Below are 21,961 nucleotides of genomic sequence, written 5' to 3' on the forward strand. Positions count from 1 at the left end.
TTGTTCCCACCCAAATAAAGATAGCTTTTTATATTATTATGAGGCAGACCTGTGTTGGCAACCCTCTTTTTCTTTTTAAGCGTCTATTTCTAAACTCCTCACAGAACCTTAACTACATTTAAAAAGGGGCCAATTACAGCATCTATTCTTTCAAATAGCAGCGTCTCTCCTTTGACTTTATTGGCGTGTTCTGCCAGGAAAGAGGTAGCCCACTCAAATGGGGCACCGGAGGAAGATTTAACGAAGGGACCATTTACAAAGGAATAGGAAGTGTTAAGGTAGACTTACAGGGTGTGATGGTTTAGTACCTGGGCTAGTGAAAGTTAAGAGCCATACAGTTGATGGAGGGAGAAACATTTAGTGGAATGAAAGAAAAGTATTTAATAGCTATAAGCAAATGCCACTCCATAGGAACTGTGGCTTTCGTTAGAGGTAGGGAGACAAGTTGAGGCAATACAGAGGATGGAATCTGGTGGAATAAATACCTTCATCTCTCTATTTCTTCACTTGCCCTTTTTTTCTTTTCTTTTGTGTGTCCCATCCCCTCATTGGCAAAGGCCAAACAGAAGCCAATAAGGCCGGGGGCCACCAATGCAGCCCACCTATGGGTATAAAGCAGGTTAAAGCAGGACAAAGGGGATCTTGGGGAACAGATGGAAAAGATCCTGTACATATCCTTAACTTCTAGTTCAGAGTCATGAGATGTGCGAAGTTGTTGGTCTCTCCTCCTTCTGAGAATCTCATTTAAAATGATAGGAAAGGAATTTTCTTTTTTTTTTTTTTTTTTTTTTTTTTTTTTTTGAGGCGGAGTCTCACTCTGTGGCCCAGGCTGGAGTGCAATGGCCGGATCTCAGCTCACTGCAAGCTCCGCCTCCCGGGTTCACGCCATTCTCCTGCCTCAGCCTCCCGAGTAGCTGGGACTACAGGCGCCCGCCACCTCGCCCGGCTAGTTTTTTGTATTTTTTAGTAGAGACGGGGTTTCACCGGGTTAGCCAGGATGGTCTCGATCTCCTGACCTCGTGATCCGCCCGTCTCGGCCTCCCAAAGTGCTGGGATTACAGGCTTGAGCCACCGCGCCCGGCCCCCAGGAAAGGAATTTTCAAAGCCCTAATTCCTTCTCAAAAACAAAAGGAGAGGACCATTAGTGGAGGGGAGATCTTTATGGATGATAGAACATTAATGGGTAAGACCAAAAAGTAGAGAAATTGATGACATGACATTGGGAGCCATGACCTAATGTAGCAGGAAGGTGGGTGGTGGCAGGGAGAAAGCTCCTCTACCCAAGAGGACTATGCCAAGCTGTGGTGACTGGTCTGATGGAGGACAGGAGTGAGGGGTAGGACTTAAAAAAATATGGGTTATTAAGTAACCAGTAGAGGAATAAAAATAGCAACGTCATTATCAAAGATTGAAAGATGGTACAAAGTAAATTGTCAATTACTGCAGAAAGTCAATACGTAATGTCTGAAGTTCATAAATCAAGAAGTAATGACATAAGCATAGTATTTATAGATTTGGAGGTAACCATAGAAAAATTAAATGCAGAAGCAGTTGAAAGTGTTCCTTCTGAAAAGGAAGACAGAGAGTAAGGAAGCTTTCATAGTGGGTGAGTTGCTTCTCACTGTGAGTCTTCTAGTATTCATGATTTTTTTTAAAATGCATATATAATTTTAATAAATTCTTATTTCATTGTGCTGGCTTTCTGTAAGTTAACATCTTGATATGGGTAGGTCCATTATTTGTACCAAACCTACCAGTTGATTCCATCTTTGCCTACACTGTCTTTTCTCTCCATTCTTTAAAACCCTCACTGTGTTCCTCCCTCTCTCCCACTTCCCCATGTGCTCACACCCAGAGCCATACTCACATACCTTCCTTCTGAGTGTAGTTAATTACATGTCTGTCTTTGTAAATAAATGCCTTGCATTCTTACATCTCAGTGCCTTTCTTCAAAGTGTTTCCCTGGCCTGAATGGTTTCATTCATATATATATATGCATATATATGATTTCATTCATATATATATGCATATATATGATTTCATTCATATATATATATATATATATATATATGATTTTGTTCTTTTTAACCATCAGGACCCTCAAAGCAGATAAAAATCTGTCTCCTTCATGAGCCCTCTTTGGTTGCCAAATTCTAAAATGATTTGTGTTTCTTCTATACCCACCTAACCCTGTGTCACTCTCTGACACTGCTCACACTGCAATGTCTTCTAACTAATTGTGTATATGTCTGCCCCTTTTCTTCTTGCTTAATTGTAAGTTCTGTAGGTCAGAGATTTGTGTCTGTATTTATAGTGCCAATAGTCTATCTTCCACATAGTAATTGAAATAGTTGCTAAGCACTTTAATGATAATTAATTTTTGTTGTTGATGTTGATTCAGAAGGCATCTAAAGATTGTGAAATGAGTGCCTCAACACATTAAGTGAACATCAGTTTTTTTTTTTGTTGATGTTCCTATTAATACTTCTACTTCTCAGCAAAACCCTGAAGTAAACAATATTTTGTTCTTTCCCAATTTTAGTGCCTCTTCCCTAAATTCCAATTATATACATATGGTTATAAGGTTATGAGGTTATAAAGAATAAGAAATCTAATAAACTAATATCCATAAATTGGTTACTAATATATTAATTATTATAGGTGTGTTTTGTTTGCACTATAAAAAGTGGCCTGGATGGAGAAATCCCTTACTCAAGAGACTGAGTTGCTAATAATAAAACACCAGCGATTTCAGCTGTTGTTTGGAGATCAAAGAGGGCTTCTGGGGCCCCTCTGATCATGTCAAAAAACTTTTATGCCATTGGTAAGGTAGATTCTAATTAAACATATTAAGACAGTGAGAAATAATTATATTTGAAATCACCATTGTTAAGTATTGTGTGTTTATTTCATAAAAGTAAGATGGAGTGTTAACTCCTGGTCTTTGCTTGTTATTTTCGTTCCCAGGTTGACTTTCCACATGTGCTTACTTTATCTGTCTCTCAGTTGCTACCTGGATTTTGATCTGCATCAACATAAAAGGGCACTATTTAATTTTCTTTTTCCCTTACTTCAGGAAATGCCACAATAAAACAGTCTCGATACAGAATCATCATCCAAGAAGCAGCCAATGGAGGCCAGGAATGCCCAGATACCTTATATGAGGAGAGAGAGTGTGAAGATGTCTCCTTGTGTCCTATATATCGGTAAGTAGTTATCTTTTAAAATTATCATTAGACCTACTACAAATTATAACCTATTTTCTTTCATATAATATATGGTCGTTTGGTGAAAAATAAGAAGTAAGAGGGGATCTGGGATTTACATATCTTCAAATACTTTAATATTCTTACCCTCTTATCTGGAACATATTTGGGAGGAGTAGAGAATATGAAAGTCTAATTAACAGGGGGGAAAGGAAGCATGTTTGACCGTAAGTGAGCTGCTTGACTTATGCCACCAAGCAATCCATTTTCAGGATCATGTTTGAAAGAGATTCAGGATGAGGTTGTTACGGTTGTTATCTGGGGGCTGGGAGAAGGAATACACACACCACACACACACACACACACACACGCGCGCGCGCGCGCGCAGGAGGCAACTTACCTTCATTCTATTATTCTCATCCTAACATCTTTAGTCAAGAATTAAGAGCAAATTTGTACTCCCTTGTTTATTTTAATTAAAAATGTTTTTGGTTCTCAATTTTTGTGATACACAATTTCAGAAACCATTCAATTAGAAAAAAAAAGTTTAACTTACGGATAAAATTTTTTATTACAAAAAGAAGATGAATAACTTTTAAACTATGTATGTTCCCTGTATATTCCCTCTTGGCAAATTAGTGATTACTATTTATAAAAATAATACTTGAGGTTTATTTGCTTACTCACAAACTTCCCCCCTTTTAACACCTGACAGTTTTAAATCTGATTGAAATGCTACTTTAAAGTGTATTGGGATTAAATTCAATCTCTGTGGGGTTTTACTGATTTGTGAAAATAATCCATGGTCTTAAAAATAATATGGGTTTTATCAGCACACTTAAAAATACCTTCAGCAAAAATGTCCCATGTTTCTGCTAATTATTTGAGAAACTAAACTTAAAGCTGTGAAATTCGAGGGCTAATTATTTGAGAGAATACAAGTTATTTCCTTTTGTTTTTTTTTAAAGAAGAAAGATATTGTTGAAGAAGTCTAAATTACTGTTGATTTTATCATCCTGTACTTTCATTGTTTTTATCCGATGACCAGTTTTGGGAGGATGTAAATAAACACTGGGAACATGCCCAGACTCCTATTTTTTTCTCATTAACCACAGGGCCATTGTGGAAACACTGTCAATATTCATCCTTTTGTACAATGTCTAAATATTGAAACTTCTGAGCCCAGCAAGAGCTCTCAAGGAAAGTATCCAAATGAAAAAAAATAGCCAAATCAAATATTATTAGACGTTTTTATGAACCCAGGGTTGTTATAATCAGACAAAATCAAAAAACTATTAGTGGGATCTTCTATTTCTTTGTCCACTCATTTTACTCTCTCATTGCATTTCAATTTAGCTACTTGTGTTTGAGCTAGTTGCTATCAATGACCTCCTGCCTTGTTCCCCAAAAATCAGTTCTACTGTGTATGAATTGGATCATTGTGCCATTTTTCCTGATGCGTAGTTCAAAATGTATCCAAGTTATCAGCATGAATCTCTGCTCCTTCATGAAACATCCTTGAATTTTGAGCAATGTAGTTCCAATTTAGATTTTGCTTTCCCCTTTATTGGTATGTTAGGGAGGAAGTTGTCTTAGGAAGCGAGTTAAGATAGGATTTTATCATTCTCTTCTGATTCTTCTTTCTGACTCCATTAAGGTGCTATATTCACATGTTTACCAAATTAAAACAGAATCAAAATGCCTATTTAATCTGTCATGTGTATTTGAACTTCTCTCAGTACATTCAGTAGATAAGACAGCATGGGCACTTTTATCCCTATGTAGAATTGGCAATAAGATGTTGCCAAGAGGATGTGGCTGAATATCCAGAGACAGGACTGGCAACTGGCCTGTCCTGACTTGCGCAGCCTGGGACAAATCATTTAACTTCTCTGAGCCTGGGTTTATTATCCTAAAATTGAAAGTTTAATAAAGGAAATCCAAAAATTTCTTTCCTCCATTTCAGTCTATTCACCAAGGTAAAAGACATTGAACTCCTCAATCTCACTTTGGTCAAGAAAGCCTATGTAAACTCAATTTAAGGAAATTTAATGAATGAACGACATATTTTAGTTCAAAAGTTGGACTAAAATCCCTTACCTTTTGGCTTCTATATCTTGGATTCATGTGGAATGTGTCTGTTCATGTATAAAGTAAATTTATAACAATTTAAAATTAATAGATGATTTCTTTAAATGTAACAGGTTTCCTGTTTAGCTGTTTCCTGATTTTTTTTCCCCAACTCTTCAGCTATTCCCATTATGAAGGCCACTTGAATGAGGTCAATGATGTTTTGCTTCATGTTTCTCTTTCCTTTTTTTGAAGTAGTTCTTTTATCAGAGGTATTGGCTCATATGAAAAGGGTTAAAATGTACTAAGTGAAAGAGCAGGATCTGTAGTTATACTTAGGGTTTGGATTTTCTGGAATGTTGTGAAGAGACAGATTTAAGGACACAAGTCATCATCTGCCCTGTGAGTCATAAAAAGAGAGTTTTATTGACCTGAGAAAGAAAAGCCAGTAGAAAGTGAGAAGATTGCCTTCAAGATTGTATCCTCTGAGGACTAGAAATCATGGTATTTTATCAACGGCAGGTCCATTCCTCTTTCCTAAGATGAACTATCGGATAAGATAGGTCCATGGTGCCTGTTCTTTTACTCTATAACCTATTGAGATGTTTGATTTACTTCAGAAGACCTTGGGAACACCTTATAAATGGAAGCAGCGGATTAAGTGTGAAGGTTTGTACCTCAAGCTTATAAAAATTTTGAAGCAGAAGATTAATGTGAAGTTTGTACCTCAAGCTTACGGATGTTCAAACCTTGATTCTCTAATGCACCAATGGGACATAGGGATTTTCTCGCTCTCTTTTTTTTCTTGAAACAATTTTAAGTGCATAAAGAACTAGACCCTCTAGACTGATCTGTGCCTCTAATGTTTATTATTGCCACTTTTCTATATTAACCAAAGTTTATGTGCAAAATATCCAAATTCAGTTTTTTCTCATTAGCCACAGGACCAATTCAAAAACATTGAATTAGTGCCTAAATCATGAATCTGGGGTAGAATGGACTATTGTCATTCTAGTGCTTGCCAAGGCTTGGTTTTATGACATTGGTTTCACATCCAGTTTTATTGAATTTCTGTCTTTATGTTTTTTTAAACTTGAAACATATCTAAGTATTTCTTCTGCATGTTGATCACAGTGAAGTTTCTAGTCCATTGTTTTTGGTAATCACAGGTGGAAGCTACAGAAATGGAGCCCTTGCATCTTAGTGCCAGAGTCTGTCCGGCAGGGAATAATGGGCAGCAGTGAAGCCTGTGGAAAGGGGTTACAAACAAGAGGTAAGATGATTTTTACATAGTTTTTTATTAATATATAAGTTAATATTATGTAACTCATATGTGTTGCTTATTTGTATACTTGAATTAATTGTGATATTATTGGCTTGAATTATTTATATTTATTGATGTTGAATATAAATAGAATTTGGCATAATTAACATTTTATATTAGATTAACTATAACCAGTTAGTGTACCTAAGGACTAAAGAAACATAAGCAAATTCTGTTCTCAGTCATAGCATACACCAATGCTCATATTCCAAATACGTATTAGATATTACCTGGTATTTGTGAATGAAGGTTATATCAAGATTAAATTCAACTGTCTGTATACTTTAGATTTTTTGGTGCTAATTAAATATTTGTTGATGAATGAAAGAATAACTGAATGAATTGACTAATCTTAATGATCATAGGATATTGCTTAAATATAATTGTCATATACATACTCATATCTTATATGTCAAATGCATACAAAGGAAGTATTAAAATTTCTGGAAGACATATGAATAAGCTTCTGGACCTGAGTAGAACTTCCTTTTATCATCAATGTCTAGAAGGTATGGGAAATCTCTGAAAAGTACTCAGAGAATCATCAGACTGCTCACTTTTCTATTTCATTCATAATCTAGGTGCCAATTATATGAAGCTTGATATGAAGCGCATTTTTCTCCAAATCTGACCACTTTGTCACTAAAGGGATGTATGTGGCAAAATTAGACCTTGTAGAATCAATCAAAGTATACTGGTTTCATAATTAATGTTCTTTTACAAGGCATATTTAGAATTAAGTTTCTCGTTTTGTTACATAGGTCATCCTTTGGAAATAATACCACTGTCAAAAAATTGGTAGATGAAATTGATTGGTCCGGTAGTTTGATTTAAGACTTCTGTGGGGATCTACAGTGACTTTGTGTAAATTATAAGAATGAATCACTTTCTTAAGACATTTTACTTTTATATATCACTAAATTATTGTAATAATATGATATTGTTATTTTAAGATTTTTGCCTACTTTCTGCTGAGAAATTGTTACAGAATATCCAAATCACCAATATCTACTCCATGGATGGAGCCCTATTAAAAAGTGGCAACTTTATGTAGTGTACAGTTTAAATAGCACCTTGAATTTGTTACTCTATGATACTACAATACTAAACAAAATCATTTAGTAAATTCTGCAAGGATATTGTTTGTAAATGATGTAGAATTATCACATAAAAAGCAAGATATTTCATATTTTCTAGAATATGAAATCTCTTTGGATTTCAATTTAAATGAACATTTCTAGCTGGATGCCTGATAGTCCTTTAGATTAGGCAATGAACTTTTTCTAAATTTTATACCAACATTAGAGCAATCCTGGTGTTTAGTTGATGGGCAAGTTGCACTTTTAGCATAGTAGGATGGGTCTTCAATTTTAGGATTATGGAGGAAAGACATTTCTACCTCCATCTTTTCTTTAAATTAAGAACCATAAAGGAAAATACAAAACAATAAGACTAAATACATCTCCAGTGAGATCAGTCTCCTTTAAAAATCACTCCAAAGAACAAGGAATACAGTAAGCTTACTTTCAGGTAAATTAGGAGCCATCAGTAACCTACATCATAATATATAAATTTGGAAAGTAAATGGAGATATGGTAAAGTACTTTGCAGAACAAGATTACAACAAAGTGTTGGCAAGGGTGAAGGTGTGGGAGCTGGAGGGAAATAAAATGATATATCCTGGACAACTCCAGGAAGAAACCACATTCTCCACATTCTGCAGAAGGAAGTGTGCAAGTGTGTGTGTGTGTGTGTGTGTATTGGGAGTTGAGGATAAAAACTGGAGCTCTGAAAGTCTGAAAGAGCAGCAAAGTTCTTCCTTGTTTAAGTTCCTCACTTTTCACTCTCCTGAGTCAGATTTCTACCTTTTCTTTTTCTTGTGGGGGCATGGAGATGTATTCTCTGGGAAACAGAGAGGTTTTAGACTCTGGACAATAAGCAGAGGTGGGTGGAGATGCAGGGCTAGACTGAAATCAGGTGGATCAAAGGAATGTCTGAATAAGGAATTATGAGACTATGATTTCCTCTGAACATTAAACTGCTAAGAGTTGAAGATAGAGAAATGAGAATATAAAGGGGAGAAAAGTACCAAAGAAATAATACTAGAAAAAATACTCATTAAGGAGCCGAAATGATTAAACAAGACCCATATCAAGGCTTGTCATTGTGATATTTCAGACCACATGGGGTAAAGTCATTACCCTAAAGGCTTCCAGAGTAAACAGCATGATCTCTCACCCAGAGTTCTTGAATAAGATTATAGGACTTTTCACATCAACTGGAAAGTGGAAGGAAATAGAGCAATAGCCTCTAAATGTGAAATGAGAATATTTTCAACCAAGAAGTCCATATTAAATTATCATTCAGTTATTAGGATAACATGAAAATGTTTGCAGAAAACAAAATCTCCAAAAGCTTACCTTCAAAGCATCCTGTGTCGAGAAGTAAATAGGGTATATGCCTCATCAAAGATGAATAAATCAGGATGCACACTGGATATCCTCCCCAGAAGAGAGGACATTGGCATTCCTAGGAAGAAAGAGAAGGGAAATTCATGGACCACTGCTGTTCACAGGCCTCGAGTTGTTCACTAGGCTCATGTGGTGAGAGCAGGAGACCTATAAAGTGTCAGGAGGGGTGTCTTAACATAAACAATAGAAAGAATAGAGGATTTGTCAGGTTTGACCTGGACAATTGCACTGAGAAGCATTTCATAGGTATAAAAGCACTTATCCAGATTCATAGAAATGTCTGCAAATAAAAGTGAAAGAATTTCAGGAAATACAAAATGTTGTAGATAGAAGGTATAGTTACAATATACTTTTTCAGCTTACCTATAAAGAATATATTATCATAAAAGCAAAAACATTAAATTATGGATTTAAGCAAAGAATGTGATTCAACAGTATTGAGAGTTTAGTGAAGGGACCTGGGGGGTGTTGTCCTCAAAAAGACAACAGTAGAAAACACCTATCATTAAGGAATTGGCTAATGGAGGTATATGGATATATTTTTAGAAACATTAAGTACCCATTAGAAGAAACTGTAGAACAGTAAAAAATAATTGACTCAAAGTGAGGAGTCGGGTAATTATTTGTTTTATCATTATTCAAGTTTCAATGCTATGAATATGTACTACTTTGGTAAAAATTTATTTTTTAACATAATCTGGCCAGGTGTGATGGTTCACGCCTGTAATCTCAGCACTTTGGAAGTCTGAGGTGAGAGGATTCCGTGAGCTCAAGAGTTCAAGACCAGCCTGGATAATATGGCAAGACCCTGTGTCTATGAAAATAGAAATTTTTAAAAAATGAGCCAGACATGGTAATGTATGCCTGTAGTCCCAGCTACTCAGAAGGCTGAGGTGGGAGGATCGTTCGAACCTGGGCAGCTGAGGCTACAGTGAGCTGTGACACGCCACTGCATTTCAGCCTGGGTGACAGAATAAGACCCTGGCTCAAACAATAATAATGCAATGAAGTGATCTATTCAATGTTCTAAGGGATTATTTAAGTAAATGCATTGTAAAATGCTGAAAAAGCTAGGTCCAGGAAGGCAATTTAGGTGGGGGAAGGGAGGAGGAGGGACCTGCCTGTTTTATACCATATGAAGAAGCTTCTGCTGTCAGCATTTTTTGCTGGTTTAAACAGTTACGGTCTTGTTTCTTCACGCATATTAATAGGATGGATTGTGGTTCCTAAAAATACATGTCGCCATGCTAATCATCATAACCTGTACATATGACTTTATTTGCAAAAAGGATCTTTGTAGATGTAATTAATTTAAGGATTTAAAACCTTTATCAATTTGGAAAAGTTTATTTTGTCTTTGAGTTCTTTGTATCCCAGAGGGAGTTTGAACTCAGACCATAAAGTCGTGGGAAGGCCAGCTTGAGGTTATACATTCTCATGAAGGATTCTCCTCTCTTGCTATCCAATGCTATGCTTTAGAATTGCAAGTTGTCTTGCCAAAACCTTGTGCCTAGCAAGTTTATTTCTATCTAGTTCATCCCTAAACACTAAGGGTGAGTGTTAGTTGCCATTGCTTCTAGTGTGGGAATTTTATAAGATTCTCCATAGCCAACCTTATATATTTTTTTCCTTCTGTGCATTATGAATCCATAAAAGTAAAAACTGGGATCTTCAAGATTTAATAGAAACCCTTGGGATGAAATTTGTCTTTCTTGTTTACCTTGCAGGGTCTCATACTTTCACTTTGTTTTGGGTGTTATGGATTCCTTACTTTCAGACCAGCCCAGCAATACATTCAGAAAATATATATATTATCGTATGCTTGAGTCTTTTTCATTTGAAAGGATATTTCAGGATTTGTGTGCCATTAGACTGCCAGAAACAGAAGTACCACTTGTTTTGTTTCATTGTGCGTTGGTTGCTGACCTGTTTAATTGGTTCACGTTAAGATTTCATTCGTATAATAATTTTTTCAGTTAAAAAATAAGAAAAACAAGGTAGAACAGCACATAGAGTTATAACTGTAGCTAAACGTCTACACCATCTCCAGGAAGATGGGCATTTTGAGTTTCATTGTCCTAGTTGTCTCCTACTTCAAGGAGACCCAAGTATTCTTTCTGCCCAGAGTCTTGTGCTTTATCAGAATAATTTTTTTAATGGTGACTTATATTTTATGGCAAATAAAAGTATAAGAGGAAGAAATTTAAACATAATAATACGCTTTGTAGAAACTGCTCTTAAAATGCTAAAACTTTAGTACTAAAAAAAGAGAGAGAGAAAAGTCAAGATGCTGTCATTTCTATAAGTGGAGTGTATTTCGCTAGGGACTGATTTTTTGTTTTGCTATCCACAGTAACTATTTTAAAGCTGACTTAATGGACTTTCCAGTATTTTTCTTTTGTACAGAACTTTCTGGTCATTTATCAGCCCGTGAGTATACTCTGTCAGCAACAGACTTGACATTATGGCACTGTAATGGATACAGAGTAGGTACTGGAGATCGAAATCATCTTGTCTATGATATCGTTGACTCTTTTGAACTATCTGTAGTCTTTTTTGGTTTATTTTCACTGAACAGTGTTTAGGTGGACCAAAAGAGGCAGATCTCTAAACTCTGTCAAATCTTTTTGTTCTTTTTAAATTAGTTTTTGTCACAGTTTTCTTACACAATAGTTTTGATGGAGATTCTGTATGCTTTTCTTTGCATTCAAGGAACCCCTTTAAAGTAAAGATGTTTTTCTGGGGAAAAAAAAATGAGCAAAATAATTCGCTTTCAAAATTAGTTGTGGATTACCTTTAGTTTTTGCTTGTTTGTTTGTTTGTTGTGAATGGAATTAGAAATCAGAAGAAGTTAAATAATGGAGATGTAAAGTCTTAATTATACAGCAATAATACCTGGTATTTAAAAATGAAAATCCATAAGAAACATATATTTGTGTGTGTTTACCATTTTTGCCTGATATGCTTTATTTAACATAACATTTCATAATCTACTCTTTCACTAAGGCTTGCAATATGTGATTGAATCATTAAGAATTGATTTATGGCCAGGCGCAGTGGCTCACGCCTGTAATCCCAGCACTCTGAGAGGCTGAGGCAGGTGGATTGCCTGAAGTCAGGAGTTCGAGACCAGTCTGACCAACATGGTGAAACCCCATCTATACTAAAAATACAGAAATTAGCTGGGTGTGGTGGTCAGTGCCTGTAATCCCAACTACTCGGAAGGCTAAGGCAGAAGAATCTCTAGAACCTGGGAGGCAGAAGTTGCAGTGAGCTAAGATCTCAAAAAAAAAAAAAAAAAAAAAAAAAAGATTAATTTGTATGATTTTCCAACATTATGTATAACATAAAGTATATATTTATATAAAACAAAGGCAAGTAAGTTGATTGCATTAGTTGGATTCAGAGAAAACTATTTGTGTTGTGTATCTGAGTAGTCTTATTTTCTGATTAAAAGTGTTCTCCTCAGCTATGGTTCTTCATGGAGAGAAGGTTAAACATATTACCCACCATCAGCTCATCATCCAACTTTTGTCTGGAAAATACATAGAAATATAGCAAAACACACACTCTAAAATCAAGATGTCATTATAGTCTACCAAATGTCAAGACAGCCAATCAGCTTGTTGTGTTCTTCTTTCTGATGCCAGGTATCCTTGTATTTTAGGAGACAAAGGATACCTCTGGAACAATGGACTTTCATTCTCCAAATGGAAGAATCATAGTCACTTAACCTTCGAGCTGCAGTTTTATTTTCTGCCATAGTCATCTACCTACATCACAAGGAAAAAGTCATTTCAGTTCATTCAGAAAGCAAAGCACATATATAGGTTTGAACTATGACTGAACAATAGCAAGAAAATAGAGATAGTCACAGCCATTTTTATTTTTAGTATGGGAGGAGGAGGAGGAGAAAGGTTTTCTGGGAAAGAAAGTAGTTTCTTCCATTTACTTCAAGGCTTGGACAAAAATGAGCTACCTTATCCACGAGCTGTGGGCATTTCCAGTAGGGGATACTGAGCAACAGTAACCTAGCCCAGGTGCCCCTTCCACAAATGTAACTGTATTCTAAGAGGGCAAAGCCAATTGGCAGTGTTTTCTCGTGGACTTGAAGAAGAGAGGATTTGAACTCTGTCCAAATCAACATATCAAAGTTGCCGATATAGGCAACAAGAAAATACTTATCTAACCACACTATTTTTAATAACTTTTGTGAGATAGTTTTTAATAACTGTGTTCATAGCATAGAAAAAAATGATTATACCCCAATATTTTTGTATTAAGGATTATTCTTGGGGAGAACTCTGCCATGAACACCAGAGTAAAATATTGGAGGACATAATATTCTTTATTGATTTATCTGATTAATTACCACCTGATATGAAATGACAGGTTATAAATATTTTAAGGAACCTAAAAAATCTCTCCTAAATATTATGATTTTTAGGTGGTAAAAAGAGAGGAAGATCAGGTTAAAATGTAGAAATTAGACAGTGTAGGGCAACTTTCTAAATCAAAATATCTTCAGGTTATAACAAAAGGATGTGTTTGATAACACCAGAGGCATTGGTTTTGAGAGTAAAGTGTTGGATTCACAGCAAAGATTGCATTTTAATTTAAGTGAATAATGATTCTGTGAGGTATTTTTCATTTTCTTTGCATGTTTTAGGGTAGGATTATATTTGTGACTTTTATGGTTGCTGCAGGTAGAATGTGCACACTTTTTAAAATTGGTGATAAATTAAAAATAAATATTAAAGGAGATGACCAACCTAAGACAATGATGCTTTAGTAACACAGGATGAACTAACTGCAGATTCAGAGATGCTGTCTTGGGCCAGCCTCCCATTTTTAACGTAATAAGCTATGATACAAAGAACAGAGTAGCCCCTTCTTCCACCTCCACCCACCCACATCCCAGCAGATATTTCATTGATAAAATGGTTGTTGGATGTGAAGATGGGTGGGTGGAGGGTAATTTTCTTTTTTTTAATTAGTGAATGCAGTCATTTGTAAGACTGGTAGTAAGAAATTTCTCTTCTAGCTACATGGTTCTCAGTCACAGGACTATCTTCCCTTCAGGAATGCTAATGTGAATTTCAAAGTCTACTGCAAACTGTGTAAATGTAATAGGATTATATGTCTCTTGTTCATGACTAAAATTCTATCTCTTCAAATAGACGTGAATTCCCTGGCTTCCCTTAACACTTGGATTACTAAGGTCAGGGTATTCATGTCTGTTTATCTCAGGTGCCATCTCAGGATTGCATCAGAAACATGTAATGTTTGTACCTTTTTTGTTTTCATTTCTAAAGAGAACAGAAGCACTAACACTCTTTCCAGGTAGCAATGAAAGAACAAGGAGACTGCCTTTGCTCTAGAGGCTCTAAAAACTAACAGAGGAGAGTCAAAACTCAGCCTCACCACTACTCGGAATGCAAACAAATACAAAAGTTGTGAACAATGCCTCTTTATGCCAACTATGTTATGAAAAATTTACATTGTGAGAAAAACAAAATAAAAAACAAATCACTCTTTTAGCTGAGGTGTATGGGGAATGAGAATTTAAAACCTACTAGAGTCTATTAAACTTAGCAAGCTCATAAAGTAATCTGCCTCATAGCAGGATATGAGAAGTAGGAACTGAAAATGGGAAAGCTGGGGGTTTTTGAAGACTTTGTAATTATGCCAGGAAGGGTTTTGAAAGCCTATACCAGAAGAATGACTTTAGGAATGGATTAGAAGGAGTATACATAAAAGGCATTTTAGGAAATAAAACAACGGGACTTAACAGCTAACTTTATGTACAGAGCACAGGATAGTGATGAGTTAAAATTTCGGACTCAGTGTGGTTTTAGGCCAATGAGAATAGGATAATATTGACATTAAAAAGTTGACATCAATAATTGACATAAAAATGCACACATGCAGAGCGCACATATACAGTGAGAGAGGACTGAAATATGCAAGAATAATTATTTCTAGAAACATTTTATATATATATATATGAATCATTTGTATAAAGGTTGAAGTTGATACCAGTTTCTACTGAAAGCACAGAGGGCAGGTACAGGCCTAAGACCTAGAGGCAAACCGGTGTGATGACAAGGATGCTCCTTCACTTGGAAATGCGAGGGACGTGACTCAAATCGTAGTTGTTCCACTCATGACTTGAGTGTACTTGGTTGAACCACTTAACCTCTCAATATTCTTATCTATGAAGTGGATAATAATTCCAATTTTTTGATGCTTTTACCAGTGCTTATCGTTGCTTAGGAAATATTGATCTCTTTTTCTTTTTCAAATCTCGGAAGACAGCAATCCTTAGAAGGCAGGGAAAATGGAAGTATTACAAGACATGTTTTTTTTTAAAGTAAGTGAGTGGAAATTAGTGGAGAGATTCATTGTTATATGAATACAAGGGTGAAGGGGGAAGTTTTTGTGACCAAATGATCTTCCTCTTAGAAATCCTCAATAAAAAAAGAAAGAAAGAAAAAAGAAATCCTCAGTAGAGTTAGCATATTGAAGGCTCTTAGATTGTGGCAATAAAGAAGTGTGTTACTTTTTTTTTCTTTTAAGTAACAGAGTTTTCTCTAACTCATTTACCTATGACTGTTTATCATGAAATAGCACCTAAGATCTTTATGCTATTTAAAAATGTGGGTATGGTATCATAAAAATCACATGGGGCAATTTAAAAAAAATATGTGTGTGGTATTGTCAAATGTTTGTAAAATAATTGTGTAAATAAAGACAGTAAAATGATTTGGCAATTGAGTGGATGCAGCTGAATATACAGACTCTAGTCTCAACAAAGTCATTGTATATTTTTTTAAATAATAATTTTGGGACCAAGGGCTAACAGCAAACAAATATTGAGTAGATGGCTTTACAAAATATTTGCCAAAGAAAACCAAGAAATAAGTAGCTTTAAAACTCGGGGTTCAAAGAGTGATGATAGGACCACCCTGTACAAATATGAAGAAAAAAGAGAAAAAAATAGTGGGGTAAATATATTGAAGGTGTTCGAGAAGGAGGAAATACTTGAGTAAGTATGATTTTTGGGTGAGGGGATATGATTGAATGAATGCATAAGGGAGTTCAGGATTTGGACAGAAAATCCTTTTTTCTTTCTTCTAAACTCCAAGGGAAACTATCAGAACCGAGGTATAAGGGCAATGTGGAAGAAAGATAAAAGACCTCTTTATAAAATGGCTCAATGTACGTAGAAACCTCTCTCCCGGTAGTTATGCGTGATCTTATCATTTTAAATCCATTAATTACTTTTCAGCCCCAAAGAGTTTTCTTTTTTTCTTTTTCTTTTTTTTTTTTTTTTTTTTAGATGGAGTCTCACCCTGTTGTCCAGGCTGTAGAGCCTACAACCTACGCCTCCCGGTTCAAGGGATTCTCCTGCCTCAGCCTCCCCAGTAACAGGGACTACAAGGTGTGTGCCACCACACCCGGCTAATTTTTTTGTATTTTTAGTAGAGAAAGGGTTTCACCTTATTAGCCAGGATGGTCTTGATCTCCTGACCTCGTGATCCACCCGCCTGGGCCTCCCAAAGTGCTGGGATTACAGGCGTGAGCCACCGCGCCCGGCCCAAAGAGTTTTTTTTTTTTTTTTTTTTTCTGAGACTCCGTAACTCTATTCCTGTTTTGCAGTTTTCTCCTGGCACTTACTCTGTCTCTCTACTGCTCAGATCCCCAAGTCGCTGAGCTCCCCTTCTCTTTCTCCACTGAAACCTTACATGGCATCATTCTTCAAGCTTCTCCTTTTGTGGTTTCCATCTTTAATGTCTCCCCAGATCATTCCAGCTCTGCCCAGGATTTAAGCTCTTTAGATAATCCCCAGGTCTTTATTTCAAGGGAAGTCTCCCTCTCAGTACCAGGCTTAGAATTTTCCCCTGCTGAACACCAGTCACCTTACAGACAATATAATGATCATTCAAATTCATTGTTTCTAAAAGTGAACCTATTTTCTCTTCCTGAGTTTTCAATCTTAAGGAGTTGCATCTCCATTGATCCATTAACAGAATCAGGCATAGAATCCCGTCAGTTCCACCCTCATGAGGACTCTCCAGCCTATTCCCTTTTTCTAGACCACTGTTGATATCCACCTGAGAATTGTAGTAACATCCCACGGCTCTAGGTACATTTCTTACAAATCCATCACAATTATGAAGCAAAGATCATCTGTGTAGAGTAACTCGTATGATTACCTCAGTTACCTGCCCAATAATTTTCAGTGACTGTCCTTTTCTATTCAAAGTCATTATTACCATGCACACTTTTATGTCTCTCATATTCCTCATCCACTAGCCATTAATCAGGCATTACCCATAATCTACAAACACCCATCAACTCTTGGCTTCTCCTTTAACCTGGAAATCTTCTCACCTTTCTTCACTTGTTGCGATCCTATATTCTATCCTACTCCCATCTCATGTATCTCTTTCTCCAAATAATTCCATTCTCCTAGTTGTAATTAAGCAATTCTCAGTATTCATTCCCTTCTTACTTATACTTTATGTTTAGGAATTATACCTTAAAGGTTTTCTTGTTGGATTTTTCAGCTCCCAAAATGCAGAAAGTGTACCTTATTCATCTTTATATCCCCAGTGCCCCCAAATAGTGATATATTACACATTTAAAAGTTACTCCATAAATGTTTGCTCAATAAATATTAATCCATGTGCCATTATTGGAGGTTCAGAGGTTTGGGAAACTATGATGAACAAAAATACATGTAATGAATGTATGATTTTATTCTGGAAAGTCAAATGCAGAAATTATAACACATTAAAATTACTGTAACAAAACACTTTTTCTGAGCTTAAATCAAGTAATGGAAAGGGGAACTGTGCTTATGAGAGTTTAATCTCCTAGAGAGTAGAGGCTCTATCAGCTTTACTGTGTGTGTGCATATTTTACAGATTCCTTCAAAAGTGTATTTCTAGTGAAATAAAAATGAGATGATGAGAAAATGCCATACAACCCAGTTCTCTGATGCCAGGATTATGAATCAAATTTATATAATTTCTCAGGTGCCACTCTATGAATTTACATGAGACTGAGAGAATTTTGTCCCTTACCTATAACAGAGTGGGCCAAAAATGTGGCTTCTCTTTCTCTTTCTTTAGAATAGTGCTTTTCAATCAGGGGTGAATTTTTTCCTCAAGGGACATTTGCAACATCTGAAGACATTTTCAGTGATCACAACTAGGGGAGCAGAGGCTGTTACTGCAATAGTTCTGGCATAGCAATAGTGCTGAGGTTCAGAAATGCTGCATCTGGAACCAGAAGGGGAGTGTTGGCTTCACTTCTCATGATTAAACAGATCTAATTTGAAAATATTTGTTCATTTTCAGGACTGTTCAAAATGCTTCCCATACAAACAATATTTCTTACAACTTGTGCTTATTGTTAATAACATAAGCTAACTGGTTTAACTGTGTGTATAGATAGAAATTAATTACAAATGCATTTTAATTGGAAGTAGTCCTAAATACTTTTTTACAGAATCATTTGTTTCTACATATGGGTCCAAGGCACTTCAGAATTTACAATTGGCTGGTGGATGGTTATGTGACAGTTGCAAAACTGCAAACTCACAATTCAATTCTGAAACACTTGTGTAGACTGAAAATTTGAGTACTGTGTCATCTTATTAGCAACTCCCCTTGGAAGCCTAGGTTTTGGAATGACATGTATGGCATAATTATACTTCAAAAAAAGAGCTGTTTATTATGTTTTAGAACCTGTTAAGTGTAGTTTGTATTGGTATTATTACAACAATCCAATCTACTGTTAACGTAGGTGGTCTCTAATAAGTACTTTTTCTTCCTTACATTACCAGGAAAATAATTTTGTCTACATGGTTGTTGTTATCTACCATATTAGATTATTTATTCACTGATGCTAACTACCCATATTTGCTGGGCTTAAAAGATCCTCACCCTTTCTTTAACTCCCAACTGCAATTTTAGCATGCCAGTTATCTTCAATCACTCTAGACCACTTCTTCCTCATAACCCTGCTCTGCACTGGTCATGCCATGTATATCATAACTTCCTCATTAGTTATTTCATCTTATGGGTTAAATTTATACATTAATACTCCCTATCTTTACCAGTTACCTAGTCTGAACAGTGCATTTCCTTCTTTAGTTTGTGGAACTATGAATCAAACTGCATACCCTCTCCTTGCCATAGGATAGGTGGCATGATTTCCCAGCCATTGCCTATGGCACTCGTTTCCTGGATTTTGAATATTAAATTGAGTGGGCCCAGGTGGTACTTTTCATCAAAACTTCTTGCTATTAAGAACCGCTTTAGGGCGTGCCCAAGATGGCCGAATAGGAAGAGCTCCAGCCTCCAGCTCCCAGCATGAGCAACACAGAAGACGGGTGATTTCTGCATTTTCAACTGAGGTACCGGGTTCATCTCACTGGGGTGTGTCGGACAGTTGGCGCTGGTCGGCGGGTGCAGCCCGACCAGCGAGAGCTGAAGCAGGGCGAGGCATCACCTCACCTGGGAAGCGCAAGGGGGAAGGGAATTCCTTTTCCTAGCCAAAGGAAATTGAGACACACAACACCTGGAAAATCGGGTAACTCCCACCCTAATACTGCGCTTTACCACGTGTCTTAGCAAATGAAACACCAGGACATTATATCCCACACCTGGTCCAGAGGGTCCAGCACCCATGGAGCCTCCCTCATTGCTAGCAAAGCAGTCTGAGATCTAACTGCAAGGTGGCAGCAAGGCTGGGGGAGGGATGCCCGCCATTGCTGAGGCTTAAGTAGGTAAACAAAGCTGCCCGGCAAGCTTGAATTGGGTGGAACCCACCACAGCTCAAGGAGGCCAGCCTGCCTCTGTAGACCTCTCCTCTGGGGACAGAGCATAGCTAAACAAAAAGCAGCAGAAACCTCGGCAGAGGTAAATGCCCCTGTCTGACAGCTTTGAAGAGAGCAGTGGATCTCCCAGCATGGACATTGACATCTGAGAATAGACAGACTGCCTGCTCAAGTGGCTCCCTGACCCCTGAGTAGCCTAACTGGGAGACATCCCCCAGTAGGTGTAGACCAACACCTCACACCTCACACGGTGGGGTACACCCCTGAGACAAAGCTTCCAGAGCAAGAATCAGACAGCAACACTCACTGTTCAGCAATATTCTATCTTCTGCAGCCTCCGCTGCTGATACACAGGAAGAAAGGTCTGGAGTGGACCTCAAGCAAACTCCAGCAGACCTACAGCTGAGGGTCCTGACTGTTAGAAGGAAAACTAACAATCAGAAAGGACTCCCACACCAAAACCCCATCAGTACATCACCATCATCAAAGACCAAAGGCACATAAAACCACAAAGATGGGGAAGAAACAGTGCAGAAAAGCTGGAAATTCAAAAAATCAGAGCACATCTCCACCTCCAAAGGACTGCAGCTCATCACCAGCAATGGAACAAAGCTGGACAGAGAATGACTTTGACGAGTTGAGAGAAGAAGACTTCAGTCAATCAAACTTCTCAGAGCTAAAGGAGGAATTACATAACCAGTGCAAAGAAACTAAAAACCTTGAAAAAGAATGAATGAATGGATAACTAGAATAATCAATGCAGAGAAAACCTTAAAAGAACTAATAGAGATGAAAACCATAACACGAGAACTATATGACAAATGCACAAGCTTCAGTAACTGACTCGATCAACTGGAAGAAAGAGTATCAGCGATTGAAGATCAAATGAATGAAATGAAGTGAGAAGTGTAGAGAAAAAAGAGTAAAAAGAAATGAACAAAGCCTCCAAGAAATATGGGATTATGTGAAAAGACCAAATCTACGTCTGATTGGTGTGCCTGAAAGTGACAGGGAAAATGGAACCAAGTTGGAAAACACTCTGCAGGATATCATACAGGAGAACTACCCCAACCTAGTAAGGCAGGCCAACATTCAACTTCAGGAAATACAGAGAATGCCACAAAGATACTCCTCGAGAAGACTAACTCCAAGACACATAATTGTCAGATTCACCAAAGTTGAAAGGAAGGAAAAAATGTTAAGGGCAGCCAGAGAGAAAGGTCGGGTTACACACAAAGGGAGGCCCATTAGACTAACAGCAGATCTCTCGGCAGAAACTCTCCAAGCCAGAAGAGAGTGGGGGCCGATATTCAACATTCTTAAAGAAAAGAATTTTCAACCCAGAATTTCCTATCCAGCCAAACTAAGTTTCATAAGTGAAGGAGAAATAAAATCCTTTACAGACAATAAATGCTTAGAGATTTTGTCACCACCAGGCCTGCCCTACAAGACATCCAGAAGGAAGCACTAAACATGGAAAGGAACAACAGGTACCAGCCATTGCAAAAACATGTCACAATGTAAAGTCCATCAATGCTAGGAAGAAACTGCATCAACTAGCGAGCAAAATAACCAGCTAATATCATAATGACAGGATCAAGTTCACACATAACAATATTAATGTTAAATGTAAATGGACTAAATGGTCCAATTAAAAGACACAGACTGGCAAATTGGACAAAGAGTCAAGACCCATCAGTTTACTGTATTCACGAGACCCATCTCACATGCAGAGACACACATAGGCTCAAAATAAAGGGATAGAGGAAGATCTACCAAGCAAATGGAAAACAGAAAAAAGCAGGGGTTGCAGTCCTAGTCTCTGATAAAACAGACTTTAAACCATCAAACATCAAAAGAGACAAAGAAGGCCATTACATAATGGTAAAGGGATCAATTCATCAGGAAGAGCTAACTATCCTAAATATATATGCATGCAATACAGGAGCACCCAGATTCAGAAAGCAAGTCCTTAGAGACTTACAAAGAGACTTAGACTCCCATACAATAATAATGGGAAACTTTAACACCCCACTGT

The 21,961-nt window shown here is 37.0% G+C and overlaps 1 protein-coding gene across 4 annotated transcripts in view; it reads left to right on the top strand.

Annotated features, from left to right (window-relative positions):
- The window catches only part of THSD7B (thrombospondin type 1 domain containing 7B), a 780,632-nt gene that overhangs the window by 492,751 nt on the left and 265,920 nt on the right, over nt 1-21,961 (top strand). For all 4 annotated transcript variants that reach the window (XM_031651193.1, XM_031651195.1, XM_031651196.1 and 1 more), the window contains exons 11-12: nt 3,077-3,206; nt 6,446-6,549. In XM_031651193.1, the coding sequence (XP_031507053.1) occupies nt 3,077-3,206; nt 6,446-6,549 (234 nt within the window). The remainder of the gene's footprint in view (nt 1-3,076; nt 3,207-6,445; nt 6,550-21,961) is intronic.

This window comes from Papio anubis, chromosome 10 (assembly GCF_008728515.1).
Source record: "Papio anubis isolate 15944 chromosome 10, Panubis1.0, whole genome shotgun sequence".
Lineage (NCBI taxonomy): Eukaryota > Metazoa > Chordata > Mammalia > Primates > Cercopithecidae > Papio > Papio anubis.